Below are 21,880 nucleotides of genomic sequence, written 5' to 3'. Positions count from 1 at the left end.
ATTCGACCCTGGGAACTACCATATATTTATGGGTGCGGCCCTAAAAAGACCAAAAAAAAAAAAAATTCTTTTTCATATTGCCAGTGTTTGGCACACAGCAACCTGACCAGACTTCTTAGAGGAATAACCCATATCTTAATTTACAGTTGAAAGTTTGGGGATTAAAGAGATACACAAACAAATTTAGCCGAACTTGAACTCGTCACAATTTTATATATGAATGTTGGAAGCTGAATTTCATATCAGACCTAAGGCAGCCTAACATAATGCCTGTAAATAAGCCCAAGGTCAGTCTCAACCTTGTCCAACCAAATTCTCACCCTAGAGTTCCTGTGGAATACATTATGAGGTTTGTTTGGCGTCATCTTGGAAATCCTGAAAAAATTCCACTTAAAAAAATTTCACTCTGCAAGGCGGTGGAGTACAGTGATATACAGAATATGGGGTCATTGCTAAATGCTATTCTTGTGCCATGATTCTATTGGTTTTCTTTCATTTTTTTTTTTTTTCCAGAATATTGACAGAGTTGTGTTTGTTGGGAATTTTCTCAGAATCAATATGGTCTCCATGAAGCTGCTAGCATATGCCATGGATTTTTGGTCCAAAGGACAGCTAAAAGCTCTGTTCTTGGAACATGAGGTAGGTTGAGTTCACACGGACTTAGTTGTCCTATGTGCAAATTTTTCAGGTTGTCTAACATAGGATCAATAGGATCAGGTCCCTTAGTTTCTATTTATGCAAAAGATAAGGAAGAACAGTACATAAAATGGAAGCTCTCTTATCCAACAGTCAGGGCTAGTGATTGGTTAAGTTTTTTAAAAAATCAGTTAAAGTGAGTAATCATTAAAAAATCTCTCCCTGCTTTCACTACTTTAATATAAAATATATAAATGTTCATTCCCTCACCAATTTTTTGATATAGGACCCAGGCCTGTTTTTGAGCAAGGGTCCTGCTGATCAAAACATTGTGATATCCTTTTTTTCATAATCCACACGTATTATGAACCTTCTTTGATTTCTGATTTGTTTTTTAAAATGGATTAAGAAACTGAAGATATTTATGAAGGAATTTGGTTGTAGGGTCCTTCTAGATTTTTCCAATCTTTCCTACGTAGCATGCACCTAAATAGAGGGCAATGGTTAGTAACTGACTTTCTCAATCTTTGTTTCGTTTTTCTTTCCATTTTTATCAAGATATAATTGGCAAATGACATTGTGTAAGTTTAAGGTACACAACATAATGATTTGATATAGCTATATATTATCAAATAATCATCGCAGTAAGTTTAATTACCCATCACCACACACAAGGAATTTTTTTCCTTGTGATGAGAACTTTTAAGATTTACTCTCCTAGCCACTTTCACTATTGGTAACTACCTTTTTAATCTTTTTCAATAATTTAACTGGATTTTCATAAAAGGGACCGTTCCTGTGTACTCTTTTTATTGGCTTGGGTGGTCTATAGTGAGATGATTCCATTAACATTAAAACTGTCATAAACAAACTTGAGGATAAATACAGCTGACCCTTGGGAAGTAAGCAACTCAGCTGGTGAGAACAGAAGCACTCAGGCTACAAAGAGTAGCCTGGTGGCCTTGAGAGGCTAGCGTGCCGAGACATTAGGCAGCCTGTTCACAGAGGGAGTAGAGAGCTCAGGTTAACTCAGAGGGTCCCTTATATCCAGTTTCTACGCTAATACAAATCAGAGGTTTCTAAGAGTGAGTAGAGGGCCCTCCTCTCTTCCCACCTTCCTTATCCCCCTTTAAAATCAATACTGTGGAGAGCAGCTATTTATCACAGGAGCTACTCAATACCCTGGCTATGTTGCAGCAGAAAGAACACTGGAAGAACTAGCATTATAAATTTCAATTGTAATGAATAACTACTGTTGCATTTTTCTCATCTCCAAACTGAATTATTTATTTGAAAAGTTCCTGATGCATTTATAAGTTATGAAGAGCTCTCCAAAGCCTATGTTTCATTTTATTAAAGCGTATAAAACAGTAGGAAGTTAAATACTAAATAGGTAAGGCCCAATGACAGAAATTAATACCACAGAAAAATTTTCTTTTTGTTTAATCCTCTAGTCCATCTCACGTTACCATATTTAGTGATTACAAATGTAGAACACAGTTATTTTATCTGGTATTGATTTGTGTTTTATCTGGCAGCCCAAAGTTTAGATGCTCTTGCTCTAAGGCAGAAAACAAGCAGGCTAAGACATGAAATGATGTAACATTTTTGTGGGGGCAGTGAGGGTAATGGAGTCTCAGAATTTTCACTCCCCCCAACCCCAGCCAGAACAGCTCCCTTTTTATATGCTTAGTGAGTGATTTCCCCTGTAAGATGCTACTTTTAAAAGTAATTAAAATGAAAAGGAAAACATACAGCAAAAAATGGACAGAACAGTGTAAATCAACTATAATAGAAATAATAAAAACCTAAAAAAAAAGAGAGAGAGAAAAGAAAAAGAAAACAACTCCTTTAGTCCTTCTAGTGATTAAAAATACAGGACACAGGGAGTTCCCGTTGTGGCTCAGCAGTAACAAACCTGACTAGTATTCAGGTTGCAGGTTCAATCCCTGGCCTTGCTCAGTGGGTTAAGGATCTGGAGTTGCCATGAGCTGTGATGTAGGTTGCAGACATGGCTCAGATCCCACGTTGCTATGGCTGTAGTATAGGCTGGCAGCTGCAGCTCTGCTTTTACCCCTAGCCTGGGAACTTCCATATGCTGTAGGTGTGGCCCTAAAAAGCAGAACAATAAATAAAAAAAATAAAAAAATAAAAATACAGGACTCAGTTATCTTATCTGGTATTTATCTGGATTTAATCTGGCAACCCTAAATTTACATGCTCTCAGACTAAAACAGAAAACAAACCCTGGAAGCCATCAGGGATTAAAAGCCTTCTACAGGAGTTCCTACTGTGGCTCAGCAGTTAACGAACCCAACTAGCATGCACGAGGACGTGGATTCGCTCCCTGGCCCCACTCAGTGGGTTAAAACTCCGGCATTGCTGTGAGCTACAGTGTAGGTCCCAGATGCAGCTCAGATCTGGTGTGGCTGTGGCTGTGGTGTAGGCTGGCAGCTGTAGCTCCAGTTGGACCCCTAGCCTGGGAACCTCCATATGCCGCGGGTGTGGCCCTAAAAAGACAAATAAATAAATAAATAAATAAGCCTTCTACAAGGGCACGGAGGTAGTTAATTGGTGGTTAAGTCAGAAAATAAGATCTAGAGTTCCCATTGTGGCACAGCGGAAACAAATCGGCCTAGTAACTATGAAGATGCGGGCCTCGCTCAGTTGATTAAGGATCTGGCACTGCCATGAGCTGTGGTGTAGGCTGCAGATATGGCTTGGATCTCGCGTTGCTGTGGCTCTGGTGTAGGCTGGCAGCCGTAGCTCCGATTCGACCCCTAGGCTGGGAGCTTCCACATGTCATGAGTGCAGCCCTAAAAAGCAAAAATTAAAGAAGAAAATAAGATCTGATGTTCAGCAGAAACCCACTTCTCTGGGAAAAAATGCACACTACTGTGTACAATCTTTAGGCCTCTGTGGCTTAGGTTTTTGCTATGTATCATAACTCAATCTCTATGGCCAGTGAAAGTGGGAGTGTTTTTACATTTCCTTGTAGGTACTTCTCAGACAATTCCCTATATTCTTAGGTTCACTCTGGCTTAGGCAGGCCTTCCTAGAGGATATTACGCCAAGGGAACTTTTGGGAGGTACTTTTTCCAGGTGGCTTTCCTGCCGTGCCTGGAATCCTCACTCATTCGGTCTCCTTCATTTCACTTATATGAGTGAGCACCTCCTAAGAGAAGTGGTCCAGCCAGGCATTAAGCCCACAGCCTCTCACTGACCTGGAGACCTTAGGCAATGAAGATACCTCAACATTCTGCTTTAGCATTTGGAACACAGGGTGATAATGGTATTTGTCTCATGAAGTTATTGGGAGTAAATCCATGTTAAACAATTTCTAACACATAGTGAGTCCTCAATAAATGTTAGCTGGTGGCAGTGGAGGCAAAGATCTGAACTGTCTGAACCACCCATCTCTGCAGGAAGCAACTGTTCGGTCAGGAAAAATACCAGAGGAGAGTAGAGTCCCCTGCCTTTTGGAATCCAGTTTCTCTAAAAATTTCTGTTTTTCAGTTTCTTTTATTTTCACAGATATGTGGGCTTTTCTTTTACAGATGAGCAAAGAGAAGCTTGGGCTGATTTAGATGCCTTTCCAAGATCTACTGAGGGAAGCTTAGGGCTCTCTCCTGTGAGACATGACAACTTTGAAGTCACACAAATTTGTTATTGAGCCCTGGCACAAGTCCTGTGACCCTGAAAGGGTCACTGACTTTATTACCTTCCATTTCTCATCTGCGGAATGGGGGTAATAATGTGAATTTTTGCCATGAAAAGGATTAAAATGAAATAATTATAATCCTAAAAATACCCAACACTGATAGAGCACACACTATAGTGCCAGACATTTTTCTAAGCACTTTACATCAGTTAACTTATTTAATGTATATAGATAAGTAGAGATCCAATACATTTCTTTTTTTTTTTTCTTTTTTTTTTTGCCATTTTTTTGGGCCGTTCCCGCGGCATATGGAGGTTCCCAGGCTAGGGGTCTAGTAGTCAGACCTGTAGCCGCCAGCCTACACCAGAGCCACGTCTACAACCTACACCACAGCTCACGGCAACGCCAGATCCTTAACGGATCCTTAAGGATTATCCTTAATCCTTAATCCTAAGCAAGGCCAGGGATCGAACCTGCAACCTCATGGTTCCTAGTCAGATTCATTAACCACTGTGCCACGACAGGAACTCCCAAATACATTTATTTTTATTATTGTTGTTATTGTATCATGTTTCATGGCAGAGTTCAAGTTTTAATTTCTCATATCTACAGCCTTGGGGGTAGCATTCCTGGAATTATTAAAAAAAAACAAAAAACAGGTAGTTGGCTAAGGATCAGAGATAATTGTACAGAAGTTTTCCCGTTGTTGTTGTAGGGTTATTTCGGAGCTGTTGGGGCACTGTTGGAACTGTTCAAAATGACTGATGACCAGTAGAGATGAGCCATAGATGGAACAGCCTTCTGGGAGAACAGGGAACTGAGCTCTGGAAAGGGTGAAAGCCACTACAGGACGGAAGCCAAGCCATTATGGCAGATGAACCTGCTGGATTTGTAAATAATTTAAAATCCTTCTAGCTGATCTTTTACTCTTGGATTTTGAGCTTCTGATTCAAAATGGGGAATACAAGAGTTTTTTTCTGTATACTGTATTTTTAAAAAAAAAATCATTTGTGCAGCGAGGCCAAACATACCAATTTGATGCATTAACTCTAAGAAATTGTACGATGTTTAGGAAGGACCTGAAATGTAAGTGCTGTTTATTCTTCTTCTGGGGTTTACTGATCAGTGTGGTAATTTTAACTTCATTTAGTAATTACTCTAGGAGATTTTACCTTTACTTATTTTTCATGACGTTTCATGATTTGCTGTTGGTTTCAAATGAAACTACAAATCTGGCATGTTTTACTGTGAACACTATTTTGTTTGTTTGTTTACCTTTTTTGGTCTTGTTTTTTTCTGTTTGAATGTCTTATGAAAAAAGAGAATCCTTCCCCTTGTTTCTGTCCTTGGATGACTCCCCACCCCTCTCAATACTGTTCATTCATGTAATTGTTTATATTAATCAAGGTGCTGACCAATTCAGTACAAAGTTAAGCACGAGATCTAAAGCTCTCAAAAGTGCCCTTGAAGAGAAAACCCTGAGTGTTCACAAATTTAGTGAGTCCTGAAAAAGTTGAAAATTATATGCAATTTTGACTTTCCCTTATGAATCTACAATGTTGCATTGGATTTATTTTATGTTAGGTCATATTAAATTGAGACGTTCTCTGATGGAATGTCCTCATCCATGCACAGCATATGAATGGCAGCAAATCCTTGTACAGATGTTGGGATTTACAGGGGCAAGTCTCCTAGCAGAGTAACTGTACACACTGGGAGGTTTAGGAGAAGTCATGGCTTGAGGTGTCCATATAGTCATATCTGTGTTTTGTACATGTATGTACCTAGGAGCTTTGTAACAAGGCATCTTAAATAATAATAAAGTTTTTTTTAGTTGAAATATTTTAAGCTGAAAATTATATTTCAATCCCACTTTCTAAAATTTGAAAAGAATATGATACTGATGTATTTTTTTTTTCTGTTTAAATGAAATCATTGGGACCGATGGGTAACTTTCTAATGAGAGTCTTGTATAAATATTGAAACACATGAGATCTAATGATTTAAAACTAAGAAATCCTTTCAGTTGATTTTTTGAAGGGCAGAACAGTTGCTCCATGATGAAACTTTCCTTCTCTGCCTTCTGGGCACCATCTCTAATTCCCATGTCTTCAAGTCTTGAAGAAGTTGATGTTAATTGAAACATTCACTTGTCTGGTTGAAATAAAGCCTGTTTCTGTTGTGATTTTTTTTTTTTTTTTAGTGTATATGTTATTTTCATTACTTAACCTTTATGTCCATATTATCTGCTTCTGTATCATAAAATGAATGTATGTTGTATTTTTGCTGTTCTATGTTTCATAATTTGAGGCTTTCAGCTAAGCCGGTTCAAAATACTGTATCTTCAGTTGAAGCTATAGCCCTATGGAGGGATTTTTTTTCAGTAAGCTTTATTGTTTTTATACAACTAGCTCCTTATTCCCAACAGATTACTACTATACTTGATAATTCCAAAAAGAGTTCCAAAATATGGTCACACAAATACATCTGGTCAACTTCCATTTGGCTTTAAAATTTTTAAGCAACAAAGATGTTCTTGAAAAAGATAAGTATGAAAAGCTACATATTATTTGTGTTAGTGCCTTTTTTAGATTTTTCTATTCTACCGTCATCCATCTTACTCTCATCTGTGAGGGAACAGCACCCCTTGGATCATGGTTTGATAAAGAAATCAGAAGATCATATGACTAAATAATTTTTTACTTATCTGGAATCACTTGATCTCTCATTACAAATGTTTTAAACATGGGTTAGGTTGAGGAAATAAATTATTCCATTATACTAATGTCAGTTAAATGTTGGCTACATATAGCCAACTTTTTTTTAACAATAATGGAGTTTTACCTTGGATTACAGAAACTTTTCTTGTGCTCAGCACTATGAAGAAACTTGGCAAGACAAGAATTTTTATCCTGAACCACATGAAGTCAAGGTGGCCAGATGGTCCAGAGCATGGCTTTTGGTTATACGACAACTTCAGTTTGGATCCAGTTTAGCCACTGACTAGCTGTGTAGGCAAGTTGCTAACCCTCTCTCCAAACCCTAGTTTTCTCCATCAGAAAGTGGGACAAATAGTAGTTTTTACCTATATATTTAAAGAGCTTAGCACAATGGCTGACACAGTAACTGCTTCACTGAGGCTAGCTGTACTGGGAAAAAAAATTAGATAATTTTCTAAACTAATGCATCGCGTCAGTGATTTTTAATTTTCTGGACTATGGGGAACCCATGCTAGCATGAAAATATCACAGATCTCCATATGCTAGTACATGTCCACAGCCCCACATCCACAATTCCAAACTTAAAATTCATCTTGATATTTCACTTGACAGAAAAAGCTGATTTGAGCATTACTTACCACACTTTGGAGGACTCCTCAGATATTTTGTTGCAAAGCTATTAATGTGTTTGATTACAGGGTACTGCCCCAGATGCTATTAGGGGTATTCAGTAGGGAACATTTCTGAATTTTGAAATGCATCTGGTCCCAAGAGTTTTGGATAAAGGGACTGTGGAAATATTTACTTGTATTCTTCAGCTTATGTATTCTTCATCCATATTTGTGTGGCTCCAGAGTCCTTTTGTTGGGAACCATTGTTACAAGTAATTTATACTTGACATCATTCAGCCATACAAGGAATTTTAAGAAGTTACTTTGTGCCAGGAAGAGCACTGAGGAGACTGGGAGGAACCAGGATACAACCCCTGCTGTCTAGTAAGGGGAAGACAGGAATCTTAAACCAACACATATAATTAATTGTCACAGGTATCATTCATTCAATTCATTCATTTTGTCACAGGTATCATTCATTCAATTCATTCATTTACAAATATTTACAGCAGTGAACAAAACAAAGACCCATCCTCACAGAGCTTGCATTCTAGAAGGGAAGACCGATACATTACTAACTACATGATATGATCAGTACTACAAAGAAAAAGTAAAAGGGATCAGAGAGGGAAAGAGGGAGGTAGTTCTACTGAGAAAATGAAAAGCAGAGAAACTTCTTTGGTTAGAGTGCTCAAAGACAGCATTTTTTTTTTTTTTTTTTAAGAAATGACTTTATTTTTTTTTTATTTTGTCTTTTTGTCCTTTTTTAGGGCCGCACTCATGGCATATGAAGGCTCCCAGGCTAGGGGTCTAATCAGAGCTGTTGCTGCCGGCCTACACCACAGCCATAGCAACGCCAGATCCAAGCAGTGTCTGCCAACTACACCACAGCTCATGGCAATGCCAGATCCTTAACCCACTGAGCGAGGCCAGAGATCAAACCCGCAATCTCATGGTTCCTAGTCAGATTCATTTCTGATGCACCATGACGGGAACTCCAAAAACAACATCTTCTAAGAGGTGACATGGGAGCAGAGTTGAATGATGTTGGGAACACACAAACTGTGGAAACACCTGGGGGAAATTCTTTTGTTTCCGGAAAATGAGAATGAACCATAAGGAGGCCAGTGTGCCTGGAGTAACAAAGGAAAGAGTAATGGGAAATGAAGTTTTAGAAGCCCTAGGCTAGGTCCTATAAAAGTCCTTAATTGAAGGTAGAAAGCCGAAGTAGGAGGCACAGGTCCCCTCTCCTGGAAGAGGGTGTAAGAAAAGTTTTCATAAAATCTTGACCAACAAGTAGAGGACAGCAGGGGGGTGGACCGGAAGGGGAGGCCTGCCCAAGCAGAGAGAGCAGGGTGAGAAAAGCATTGGAGGAAGAAACAGCCTGGCTTATTCAATAAACTGGATGCTGTTTGTTTCAGCTGGATTGTGGTTAGTGAGTGAGAAACCAGATACCAGGAGAGACAAAAACAGCCAGATTATGGAAGGACTCCTATTCCATGCTAAAGATGCTGGTCTTTTCTGTAGTCCATGTGGAACCATCAAAGAATTTCAAGTAACGTGAAACTAGAATTAATCTGGCTTCACCGTGATAATAGAGCAAAATATCCTATTGAAGTAAGTCAACCGGTTATTGTGCTTTTGAATACATAACACCATTCCATTATCATGTTTATTTTCTCTACTGTGCCAAACCTCATGCAGTACTTGCTTAGTGGACCACATTTCTCTGTAACTGAGATGGTTGTATAAACTCTAGAGAATTTTCCCATAGGACAAAGGCTACTTAGAGCTACAACTCAACTATGATTTTGTTTAGTGAGTAGAGAAGTTTCAACACCAGAGATCACCATAAACTCCTTTACTGGTAATTGTTTAGAGAAAAGGCACTTTCCCTCCCAATGATCAGATTTGGTGATCCTCCAAATTTGCTGAAGAAGGTTTTTTCCTTGGGGCTACCAGGTACTCATTCATTCACTCTCCATCTATTTTAATTTTGACTGAATGCCTCTGATATGGGAGGCATTGGGTAAATTTAGGATACATTCTTTTGTGAATTAGACAGCAAGATCTCTGCTTTTATTGGGGTTACTTTCCGGTGAGGGAAACTGACTGTAAGCTCATAGAGCAATAAACAAGAAAATAATCAGATAGTAATACATACTGCAAAAGAAAGAAAAAGGGTGATGTGATAGGAAAGAAAAGGACTTCCTTAGATGGGCTTGAAATACTAGTATGAATAAGTTATGGCCTCAGCTTCTGAGAATGGCAGTAAAATTCATCTTGCTTTCATTCATACCCATCTCAATGAAAATGAAAGATGTTTTGGGGAGGAACTCTGATAGCTGATCCATTTTTTAAAACTTAGAAAATTTAGTTCACATATGTATTTAAGATCATACATTATGTGTGGAGCTCCTGTCATGGCTCAGGGGAAATGAATCTGCCTAGTATCCATGAGGATGCAGGTTCAATCCCTGGCCTCACTCAGTGGGTTAAGGATCCAGAGTTGCCATGAGCTGTGGTATAGGTTGCAGACACAGCTTGGATGTGGCATTGCTGTGGCTGTGGCACAGCACAGCAGCTGCAGCTCTGATTTGACCCTTAGCCTGGGAACCTCCATATGCTGCGGGTGTGGCCCAAAAAAGACAAAAAATAAAAATTAAACAAATAAAATCATATATTATGTGAAATAATATCTTAATTCAGTAATGCACCTTTTTTCCTACTCACTATTATTAGTCTCTTCATTGTCAATGCCTCCTGTCATGAGGCATGACACTTAGTAGTTTCCAGACCACACCAAATTTGATACACAGCACTTTTGAATCTATATAAGATATTAGCACTGGATTTTTTTTTTTTATCAAATCATAGCGCCTACACCCACAAGGGACTCAATTTGTTTCATTCTCCAAAAGGTGTATACTGGTGATGCCACAGTGTAACTATTTATGTAGGGCCTTTTTTTAAAAGGCTAGTTTTCAAGTATTCATCACTTGTGATACAAATATAAATGCAAATTTGTACTAAGACGCTGTCTCTTTTTTTTACTCATTCTATCAGGTAAACACTAAACATTCCAAACTAGTATTAACTGAGGTGATTTCAGTTAATGTCACCAGACAATTCTCAACTAGGTCCCAGTGAGAATTCCTTTTTCAAAATTTTAAGTATTTTTTTGGAGTTCCCATCATGGCACAGCAGAAACAAATCCAACTAGGAACCATGAGGTTGCAGGTTCAAACCCTGGCCTCGCTCAGTGGGTTAAGGATCTGGCGTTGCCGTGAGCTGTGGTATATGCCAGCAGCTGTAACTCCAATTAGACCCCTAGCCTGGGAACCTCCATATGCCTTTCTTTCTTGTTTTATTTCACTGTTTTGAGCATAGCTTCCCAGAAAAGGGTAGGGTGATGAGGGGAAATCTTTTGGAGTACTTGCATGTATAAAAATTTCTAAAAATATTTTTATTCCATCCTTTTACCCAACTGATAGATTGGCAAGCTATAGGATTTTAGGTTGGATATTATTTTTCTTCAAAATGTTGAAGGCATAGCCCTATTACAGCCAAGCTTCCACTATGGTTGTGAGAAGACCTGATGCCATTTTGTGTCCTGATTTTTGTATGTGACCAACCCCAACCCCATCTCCCCCCTCTGGGAAATTTTCAACCTTCAGTTTCCGCTCCAGCATGCAAAAACCCTGGAATTCATTGCTCCCACCCTTACAAGAAAAAAGATAACTGAAAACCAGTGACTTTTCCTGGACCCATCAGTGAGTTGAGGCTGTAGGACAAATCACTTTGAAATCTGAAGAGACAGGCAAATACAGAAACTCAAAGCTGAAATCATATTTACATATCATTCACAAACCGGTAGGAACACATAAATGGTAATTTTGACGACTTGGTGGAGGCTGAGTGAGGACTAACATTAGAGTGAGAAATTTCAGGGGGAAGGAGAGGCTATAGCTTTAGGGTTTCTCCATATTTCCATGGGTTGTACCTCCTGGAGCCCCACCAGATCCTCATGGTAAAGAGCCAAAAAAATTCCTTGTATCTCTGGCAGAAGGAAAGGTAAAGTAACCATTTTGAAATTCATGCAGAGTGCTTTTCATGAGAAAAGCCTTCTTTCCAGGAGAAAAGACTTAGAGATTTATCTCATCTCATGAGGAAGGGCAATTACCCAACTTCAGTCTCCTCTTGTCTTATTTCTTCTAAGGCAGGGCAGGGGAATGGGTTGCAGCTGGGAAGGGAAATGGGGGATGGAAATGCTAGGAAATACTTGTGAAAATCATAGCCCTGGAACACAGGCTCACTGAAAGCCTGAAATTTAGTCATAAGACTATGGAATGCTTTCCCTCCTCACATTTTACCACCAAAGCAAGGAGTTCAGAATAATAACAATGGATTGAAGACTCTAGTTAATTAGAAGTTATTGGGAAACCTAAAGTCAACAGAAGAGTCAAAAGCAAAGACTCTAAAGGAATTTGTGGCTTCTTGCACCTTCTTGCACCAGCTGCAGCAATCATTAAGACAGCCCACTCCTAGCCAGGTTAACATAAAATTCATACTAAAGGCCTTTTAACCTGTTTCTATTACCAAATACAATTCAATACAAAATTAGAAGACATGCTAAAAGCCAAGAAAAATAAAAATCCTGAGAAAACAAAGCAAGCACTAGAGCTGGACTCCAATATGACATAGGAATTATAAGTCAGGGAATTTAATTAAGGACTCTAATAGAAAAAATAGACAACATGCAAGAACATGGTAATGTAAACAGAGATATGAAAACTCTAATAAGGAATCAAAAAGAAATACTAAAAATTAAATATACTGTAAAAGAAGTGAAGAATACCTTTGATAGACTTATCAGTAGACCAGATGTGGCTAAGGAAAGAATCGGTGAGCTTGAAGATAAGTCAATAAAAGTTTCTTTAACTGATACTCAAAGAGAAAAAAAGAATGATAAAGACAGAACAGAATACCCAAGAACTGTAAGACGATTTCAAAAAGTATAACATATGCATAGTTAGAACTCCAGGAGAAGAGAGAACAGAGCAGAAAAAATATTTAAAGAAATAATGGCTGAGAATTTTCCAAAGTTAATGACAGATACCAAACCACAGATTCAGGAAGCATGAAAATCCAAGCAGGGTTAATACCAAAAATCTATACCTAGGCATGTCATATTCAAATTGCAGAAAATCAAAATCAAAGAGAAAATTTTGAAAGAGGTCAGGGCTTGTGGAGATTTTACATATCAGGAAACAAGTTTCTGAGAAACTTAAGAAAACATACAAATAATAAGAGAAGGGGTTGAAACATTTAAAGTCTTGAAAGAAACTACTCTATGTTTCCAGTATTCTGAAGAGTCACAGTGATAGCCTTAGTGTGAATATATTTTTCTTTGACTATGTTCATCACATGACAGATTCCTTCAAACTAGAAATTCACATCTTTCATATCTGAGTAATTTTCTTATATTATTTCACTGATAATTCCATCTCCTCTTCATTCTATTAAAAACTACTACTGTTTGAATACCGGACTTCCTGTACTGGTTCTCTAATTTTCATATTCTTTTTCTTCTATTTTCCATCTTTAATCTTTTTGCTCCATTTCAACTTTATCTTCTAGCTCTTTTATTGAGTTAATTTCTGTTATTATGCTTGAATATCCAAGAGCCCTTTTGTACTAAATTTTTGTAGCCTATGTTTCACTTCTCAAAAGAATATTATTTTTTATGTTTCATATCTCTGAATAATCTCTCTTCCAAGTTGCTTTTTATGTCAGTTTGGGTCTCTGTCTTTTATTTTAGAGACTTTCCCTAAATGTCTTGTGGTCCTCAAGTGTGCTCAGACATAAGGAGGGAGCAACAAAAAGTTGACTGAAACCTTATGTAAGAAGTGAAGCTTGTGGATTGAGCATCACTGAAAACTGGTCCAGCTCAGCCATTTCTTTGGAGAATCCCTACTATCAGTATCTCTGGATCTTTTCTCTGGATATGGTCATATTGCCCAGAGAAGGCACTTCTCATCTGCTCTCTGGAGGGTACAAGCATGATTACAGTATTCTTGGAGAGTAGGAAGGAATCTAAACATTCAGAACAAGAAGCAGTAAGATAAGGAAGTTAAAGGGCTCTGGAGTCACCTACTACATGAGCTTAGGCAAGATATTTAATTTCTCTATGATTCATTTTTCTCATCTGTTAAATGCAAACAAAGATTGTTAGGGGAATTAAACCAGTTGATACATGTGAAATGTTGAAAACACAACCCAAGTACCATGTAAGTGTTGGCTATTGTCATGAAGAGATTTTGACTTAATTCCTTTATTTTCAGTACTATACACTGTTCATAACTGTGCCAAATGTTGACCAATGCAAAACTCTCTATTTTTATATATCTTGGCAGTTATCCTCTAAAATATATGGGTATACGTCCTATAAGTATGTTTTAATAGTGCCTATTTTTTTATGTACTCCCCACACTAGATATTAACAATCCTTTTGTCTTTACCAATATTATAGGTGAAAAAATATTTCATTTTTATGTGCATAGAAATCCTTTAAGATCTTCTTAATCCTGAGGTTTTATTTCTAATACTGGTAATTATAATGAATTTGTCCAATCAAAAGAGAACCTGTCTTGCTGTCTCTGGAAAGGCAGTGCAGCTGAGTGAGTTAGCAAGAGCTCTGTCATGAGCCTGCTTTCACTGAGGCCTGACGGTCTTTCAAGCTTGTTATATAACTTTGGGTGAGTCCCTTAACCTCTGAAGGCCATCTGTAGAATGAGTTCTTCCCTCATGTGATTGTGAAGATTGATAATGGAAAAAAAAGCTGAGAACTGTTTGGCTTAGGTGCTTCTGTAAAAGTCAGCCATGGGCCCTCCCAGAGGAAGCCGCCACTCAGACCACCCCTGCCTCGGCCCCCAAGAGTTACAGATGGGATTGGTACTTTGTCTCTCTTTTTTGGCCTTTTGTAAATGTTAACTGGTTTTTTCACATGTGAGCAATTATATTATTTTTATGCAAGGTCTGTAGGTTAAGTATATCTAATTTTCAAAATGTCTCATTTATTAGCTACTTTGTCCTCACAGTATCCTTGTTAACTAGACAAATAGGTAGTGTTATCTTTATAGTTGAGGAAACCAAGACAGATAAAGCCAAAGCAACTTTAGGTTAAGAGTAAGTTGTTATCAGATCTTAGATGAAAATTTAGATTTTAAAAGTTAAGAAATGCCAACGTGTTACTTTCTTCCAGGTGAATTACCTCAGTGTAATATCTAATAAGTAAAATAAGGATGAATTGTAATTAAGACATCAGTTGCTCATAGATAAACATACTTCATTTCTACGATGTCTAGCAGTTTTTGGAAACCACAAAATAGCTAAAATATTCTCCTTACAAATGTATTGGAATTAATATTAGTAATAGGATATACATTCCTCAAAGTAATAAACTAGGTTTCTGTTATATTAGTATTATAAAAAAGGAAAATCAACCTAATGTTGACTGTTGTTGAATAGCAGGGATGGATCCTTAAAAAGAGTTATCGTCTCAATGTCTCATAAAGTTTTCTGAAAATCACCTCAAAAAAATTTAGGCCAGGATATATTAGAAAATCTGAGGATATCCATTAATTTGGGAAATTCAGAAATATGTGAAAAGTAAACAATGCACTTCTAAATAATCAATGGGTCAAAGAAGAATCACAAAGAAGATCAGAAAATTCATTGAGATGAATGAAAACGACAACACAACACACCAAAATTTCATGCTTGTTTTACAGTGTTTAGGGGGAAATTTATAGCTATAGACATTATTTGACCATAAAAATGTATGAAGTGCTGATACGTACTATGTCATGGATGAACCTTGAAAATACTATGCTCAATGAAAAAGGCCAGTCTCAAAAGACCACATATTATCTGATTTTATATGAGTCCATTTATATAAAATGTCAAGAACAGTCAAGTCTATAGAGAGAGAAAGTCGATTAGTAGTTTCCTAGGGCTGGGGATTTGGGAGAAGTGAGGAGTTACTGCTAATAGTTATGAGGTTTCTTTTTTGGTGATAAAAATGTCCTAAAATTGAGGTGTACAGCACAACTAGAAATCAATGAATTATACACTTTCAATGAATTAATTAAATGGTATATGAACTATATTTCAGAAAAGATATTTTTTCAAAAACAAGTTAAATTTAAAAGTTGAAAAATCGTTTAAATATAACACAAAGTGAAGTCGTGTATGTTAATTGGATGTTCTTTATTTTAACCTAACCAATGTTATTTTCAATTTTGTAAAATATTCTACTCATTGTTTTTGCTTTTCCACCTCCTTTCCCCATATATTCCTTCAATTATCACATTCACCTAATAACTGAACACAACAACCAAGTGCATTTAGTCAAATTTGTGCATCACAGAGTTGATGTGGTTACATTAGTAAGAAGTGCCAGCAGATATAAATGCCAGCAGCCTCAGCCCTGGTTGCCTCAGTTTTCTTTGTTTAAAAATTTTCCTTAGGTTTTAAAGCAACTAGAAAGAATTGGACCTTTCCTGTATTAGCCATTGTCTTCTCTCTTCTCTTCTTCTCCTTCACTCTGTTCATAAAATTTGCTTTGCTATTTTAACCGAGGTCAGCTTCCAAAGAATTCATGCCATTTGACTGCCAGGACATGGCTAATAAATTATGTCTATTTTAGCACGTTCCATAAGTGAAACAGGTGGTCTACATCTTCTTGTGTATCTTTAAGAAATCCTTAAATTGTAATTTTAAAGAAAACTTAAAATTTGATTTATTTATTTGCTTTTTTTTAAAGGCCACACCCGCAGCATATGGAAATTCCCAGGCTAGGGGTCGAATCTGAGCTACAGCGACTGGCCTATGCCACAGCCGATGCAACTCGGAGTTCCAGCCTCGTCTGCCACCTACCACCACAGCTCATGGCCATGCCAGATCCTTAACCCTGAGTGAAGCCAGGGATCAAACCTGCATTCTCATGGATGCTAGTCAGGTTCGTTAACTGCTGAGCCCCAAAGGAAACTTCCGAAAACTTAGATTTTAAAATAACTGTTTTCCATTAGCTATTCAAGTTTATTTACCTTGACATATTAAATATTTTTTCATGGTATGTTCTCAGGCTATGTTTTCTAGCATTTATGCTGGGTGTACATGCTTGTGTGTGTGCACACGTGTGCATACATGGTGTATTGGAGAAGAGATGAACCCCAAGTTAATCCTGCAAGTAATGGATCTGGCGTTTATATTAGAACTATAATTTACACAGAGTATATTTTTAAATTCAATACTTGAACAATTTGCCAAATGTCACATAATTTTAAATATAGGCCAAGAGTGTTTCTGCATTAAGCCCCACAAATGTGTGGGTTGAAATTAGGCAAGTTAAAAGGGATGGTGAATGTTAAACAGGAATATTTTTAAGCATTCTCTTTTGGGGTTTGATTACTATTTATATTGGATTTACAAATTTTGAAACAAGCACTCACTCTTGTCTGTCCATATGCCAACATCAACATCGAATTTATCAAGTTGTTATTTATGCAATGTTGAGACAGGCAAAATGAAATGGAGAAGGGAGGCAATTATCTGTAGATTCTACCCACACAACTCTCAGCAACCAGAGAGAAAATGGCTTGGTTGACGAGAACAATTGAGTTTTGTTGACTGTGCCCCGAACATGTAGTTAATTGCATAATTCTTCCCATCCTTTAGCCTGTGTTTCTACAGTCCATGCCTGACCTCAGCTGTCCTTGGCAGTCACAGCTGTGGTCATTAATTAAGCAGGACGGCAGCCTCAGCAAACTCAGGCTGTAGGGATCCTCCTCCATCACAAAATTTGGTCTCAGAGATCCTTAAGGACCATTTTCTCTGTGGCATAATCTGGCATAGTGGCCATCAAGACAGATATTATCAAGATATCATCACCCTTCGAGAGAAAAAATTGACCTTATGAAAGGGGCATATGATGTTCAGATTTGCTTTAAAAAGAAAACACCAAACTGTGTCTAGTTTTTGGACGCCAAGCAATCCCAAATACACTGGCCTGCACACTTTAGGAGATGGAGATTTATTAACTTATTATAAAATGCTAACCCATTGTTTAATTACTGCTTTTTTTTTTCTTTTATCTTTTTAGGGTTAACACCAGCAGCTTATGGAAGTTCCCAAGCTAGGGGTCTAATCAGAGCTCCAGTGGCTGGCCTACACCACAGCCACAGCAATGCAGGATCTGAGCCGGGTCTGCGACCTACACCACAGCTCACGGCAACACCTGATCCTTAACCCACTGAGTGAGTCCAGGGATCGAACACACTTCTTAATGGATCCTAGTTGGGATTGTTAACTGCTGAGCCAGGATAGGAACTCCTGCTTATGTTTAATGTCAGCTTTTCTCATTGATTCAGTGCTACAAAAGAGAATTTGGAAGCAATGACAGAATCTAACATTTCAACTCGGCGAAAGTTAATTTTGATCATTCAACTAATATGTTGTAAAACTATGCTAAAAGCTTTGCCCAAAGCAAAGTTACCAAATCTAGGAAGTAGAAATTATACTTTTTGCTTTTATTCTAATTTTTAAATTCCTAAATAAATGTTGAACAACCATTTAGGAAATATCATTTAGGAAGGAGCCAAATTATGTTAGCCTGCTTTGAACTCTCTTGAACTCTCACAGATTCTGACTTGGCACTGGATAAAGAGAGAAGACTTGGGACAGAGACAACCTTTAAAATCCTTCTAAACCTGAGTTTCTGTGCTTCTAAGAATCAGGCATTGAGCCTACCATTTCCAAAGTTATCACAAGAGAATAAAAGGTGTTTACCCGGAAAGGACTTCATAACACTGACAGCTCTGAGGGAATAAGCCTTTCATGTGCTTGGCACTCCACGTACATAATCTCCTTTAATGTACCCAGAAAATGAACAGGGTGGGGATTCCTGTCTCCATTTTCCAGAGGAGACTGAGGCTTGAAGAGGTAAAGGAACATGCCCAGGATCACATACCAATCATCAAGAATCTTGAAATGGGGAGTTCCCGTCGTGGCTCAGTGGTTAATGAATCTGACTAGGAACCATGAAGTTGCGGGTTCGATCCCTGGCCTTGCTCAGTGGGTTAAGGATCCTGCATTGCTGTGGCCGTGGCACAGGCTGGCAGCTACAGCTCTGACGGGACCCCTAGCCTGGGAACCTCCATGTGCTGCAGAAGTGGCCCTAGAAAAGGCAAAAAGACAAAAAATAAAATAAAATAAAATAAAAAATAAAGAGTCTTGAAATGGGCTTCTCGGGAAAAAAAAAAAAAAAATCAAGGCTTTTCTGAGTCCAAATGATCCAAATATTTGCTTCCATTTTCCAGAAGGATTGTATATAGCTGCAATGTCTGATTGTGTAACTATCACCCCTACCATTTATCTCACTGAAATTTCTTCATGCCCAGGCTTAACTTTCACCTTGGCTGGTCTGAGGTCCTAGCTCTAGGGCCTTCCTTATTTGTTATTCAAATAATGTTAACATTCCCCTCTTTGGCCTTTGCTGTTTTTCTGTCATTGAACTTCTACCATGCTCTACACAAACATACCAGAGTGCTTATAAAACTAACAGCAAAGAGCTTATTGATTAAACTCCCATACAGTTCAGATAATGTGTCCAAGAAGGAACACTTGAGTCTACAAAATATTTGTGTAGAACCATGCCAAAATTATTTTTACAAAATGGAACAATTAGTGATTCCTATATCAATTTTCTCTATTATGATTTGAAGTAAATTTCCATTTTAGAGAGTAACTTACATTTCTTAGCTCTGGTGTTACTTTTGAAGATTTATATTTCTTATGAGACAGTTCATCTTGATGTGATTTTTAAACTAACCTTTCAATTATTAAATTTGAAAGAGGTATATAGAAATTTATGGTATTTGGGTTTTAGTATTTCTCATTAGATTTAAAATTTTTCATAGTGATGCAGTTTTTAGTTCCAGCAAATAAAACCTCTTTTCAATAGTTAATTAGTATTTAAATGACTTATTATTTTGTCTTGATTATGATTTACATCAGGAAGACCTTGTCGTCTAAATCCATTGCTATCCTTAAAGACAGAAGAGGATTTTTAATTTTTAATTTTTTTTTTTTTTTTTTTTTTTTTTTTTTTGTCTTTTTAGGGCCTTATCCACAGCATATGGAGGTTCCTAGGCTAGGGGTCTAATCGGAGCTATAGCCACTGGCCTACCCCAGAGCCACAGCAACTCGGGATCCAAGCTGCGTCGTCTGACCTATACCACAGGTCGTGGCAACACCAGATCCTTAACCCACTGAGCAAGGTCAGGGATCGAATCTGCATCCTCATGGCTACTAGTCAGATTTGTTTCCACGGAGCCATGAGAGGAACTCCTAGAAGAGGAATTCTTTATTATTTTTATTCCTGTTCAATTTTTTTTTTTTTTTGTCCCTAGAAATGGTGTAGTCCAGTTTTCTTTTTCAAATGGAATCCTATATTCTCAATAACTTAGGGCAGCACAATTGCTTAAATAAGTATAGCATCTCAGATGTCAGATGGATTTTATAGGAGATGCTCAGAAGAGCATCTTTTTTAGGAGATGCTCTTAAAGTGTGGTGTAGGCTAACATGCCTCAGAATAACCTAGAGAGTATGCTTAAAATGCCTATTTGGGGGCCTTTCCCCAGGCCTTCTGAATCTGAATCGCTGGGGTTGGGGTTCCAGAATGCATTTTAAAAATCTTCAAAAAAATATCCTTAAAAACTTGAAATTTGAGAATCACTGTCTTCAAGGTTATGTTACTACTAACAGTAACAATCATACTCACATTTAAATAAACCTTCCTGATTCTCTAGCAGGCCACACCCTAATTTCAGGCAAACAGCATCATTGATGATTAACCACTGATTCAATAAACCCAAATGCTATCTCTTTGTTCAAAATAATGATACTACACAGTGGTCAGTCAACCACGGCCGCTACAGAATGATTCGTACCCTTCAAGACAACAGACACAAACAGCACGGTTTTGCAATCTGGCTTGCAGTTTCTCTTCCACCCCCACATTTTTCTAATACCTCCTTTGGCCTTTTGAGTTTAGTCTGCAGGACAGTGTTCTGAGGTTCATCTCGGGTGAACCTCAATCCTCTCTCCAAGTGTGGAACTGATAAAAGACACCTTCGTAAGGTCAGCCTACACTTACTACTGCTGTCGTCTCTGATTACTAAATAAACACTTTGGATTTTTGAAATGCTCTGCAAACTCACTGGAAACTTTTAGGACAATCTGCACAAAAACTTAAAGATTCTATTTCTCCCCTGAAGACCTTCATACTAACTGGCAGGGGCAATGCTGCAGTATAATTATAATTATTTGAGGCTGTAGGAAAACAGCAATCATAACTTTCGATCATTTCAGGGATCCTCAGAATTTTCTCCAATAGCAACAATAAAATTTTCTCCGACAACAATAAAAATCTATGATAAAACGCTAAGTTTTTTGACAGGAAGCATGTTCCTAGAGGTCTCCATGACAGAAGTTACTAAATTCAACAAGTATTTATTAATCATCTCTCATGAGCCTGGCACTGTCTTTTTTCTTTTTTTCTTTTTAGGGTTGCACCCAAGGCATGTGGAAGTTCCTGGGCTAAGCGTCCAACTGGAGCTGCAGCTGAGGCCTACACCCCAGCCACAGCAACTTGGGATCTGAGCCGCATCTGTGACCTATGCCCCAACCTGCAGCAACACCAGCTCCTTAACCTACAGGTGAGGCCAGGGATCGAACCCACATCGTTATGGACACTATGTTGGGTTCTCAACCTGCTGAGCCACACGGAAACTCCAAGCCTGGCACTGTCTTTAATCCTCAATCCCACCTCTGGGTTGGCAGAATCCAGGTACCTCTCATTATCTTGAAAGATGTCTTTCCATTTCTCTCAAATTTCAACATAAATTAAAAGTCATTACTGCGTCTTCTTTTTTTTTTTTTTTTGCTTTTGCTTTTTAGGGCTGCACCCATAGCACTTGGAAGTTCCCAGGCTAGGGGTTGAATCAGAGCTGCAGCCATGTGTGCAACCTACACCATAGCTTATGGTAACACCTGATCCCCAACCCACTGAGAGAGGCCAGGGATCAAACCCACATCCTCATGGATACTAATCGGATTTGTTTCCACTGTGCCACAAGGAGAACTCCAGCTTCTTCTTCTTCTTTTTTTTTTAAACTAAAGTAGTGCAC

At 38.0% G+C, this 21,880-nt stretch overlaps 1 protein-coding gene and 1 long non-coding RNA gene across 11 annotated transcripts in view; one reads left to right on the top strand and one right to left on the bottom strand.

The window, feature by feature from the left end:
• The window catches only part of PANK1 (pantothenate kinase 1), a 102,360-nt gene extending 95,877 nt beyond the window's left edge, over positions 1 to 6,483 (top strand). For 6 of the 9 annotated variants that reach the window (XM_013983537.2, XM_013983538.2, XM_005671269.3 and 3 more), the window contains 2 exons: positions 514 to 639; positions 5,013 to 6,137. In XM_013983537.2, coding sequence (XP_013838991.1) covers positions 514 to 639; positions 5,013 to 5,072 — 186 coding nt within the window. In that variant the 3' untranslated portion in view covers positions 5,073 to 6,137. Of the gene's footprint in view, positions 1 to 513; positions 640 to 5,012 lie in introns of all 9 variants that reach the window. The other 3 variants (XR_002338769.1, XM_005671265.3, XM_005671266.3) reach the window with 1 other exon arrangement.
• The window catches only part of LOC110256785, a 55,766-nt gene that overhangs the window by 7,655 nt on the left and 26,231 nt on the right, over positions 1 to 21,880 (bottom strand). The gene's annotated exons all lie outside the window — the stretch shown is intronic.

The sequence above is a fragment of the Sus scrofa genome, chromosome 14 (assembly GCF_000003025.6).
Source record: "Sus scrofa isolate TJ Tabasco breed Duroc chromosome 14, Sscrofa11.1, whole genome shotgun sequence".
Classification (NCBI taxonomy): domain Eukaryota; kingdom Metazoa; phylum Chordata; class Mammalia; order Artiodactyla; family Suidae; genus Sus; species Sus scrofa.
This window is presented reverse-complemented; position numbering and strand designations above follow the sequence as displayed.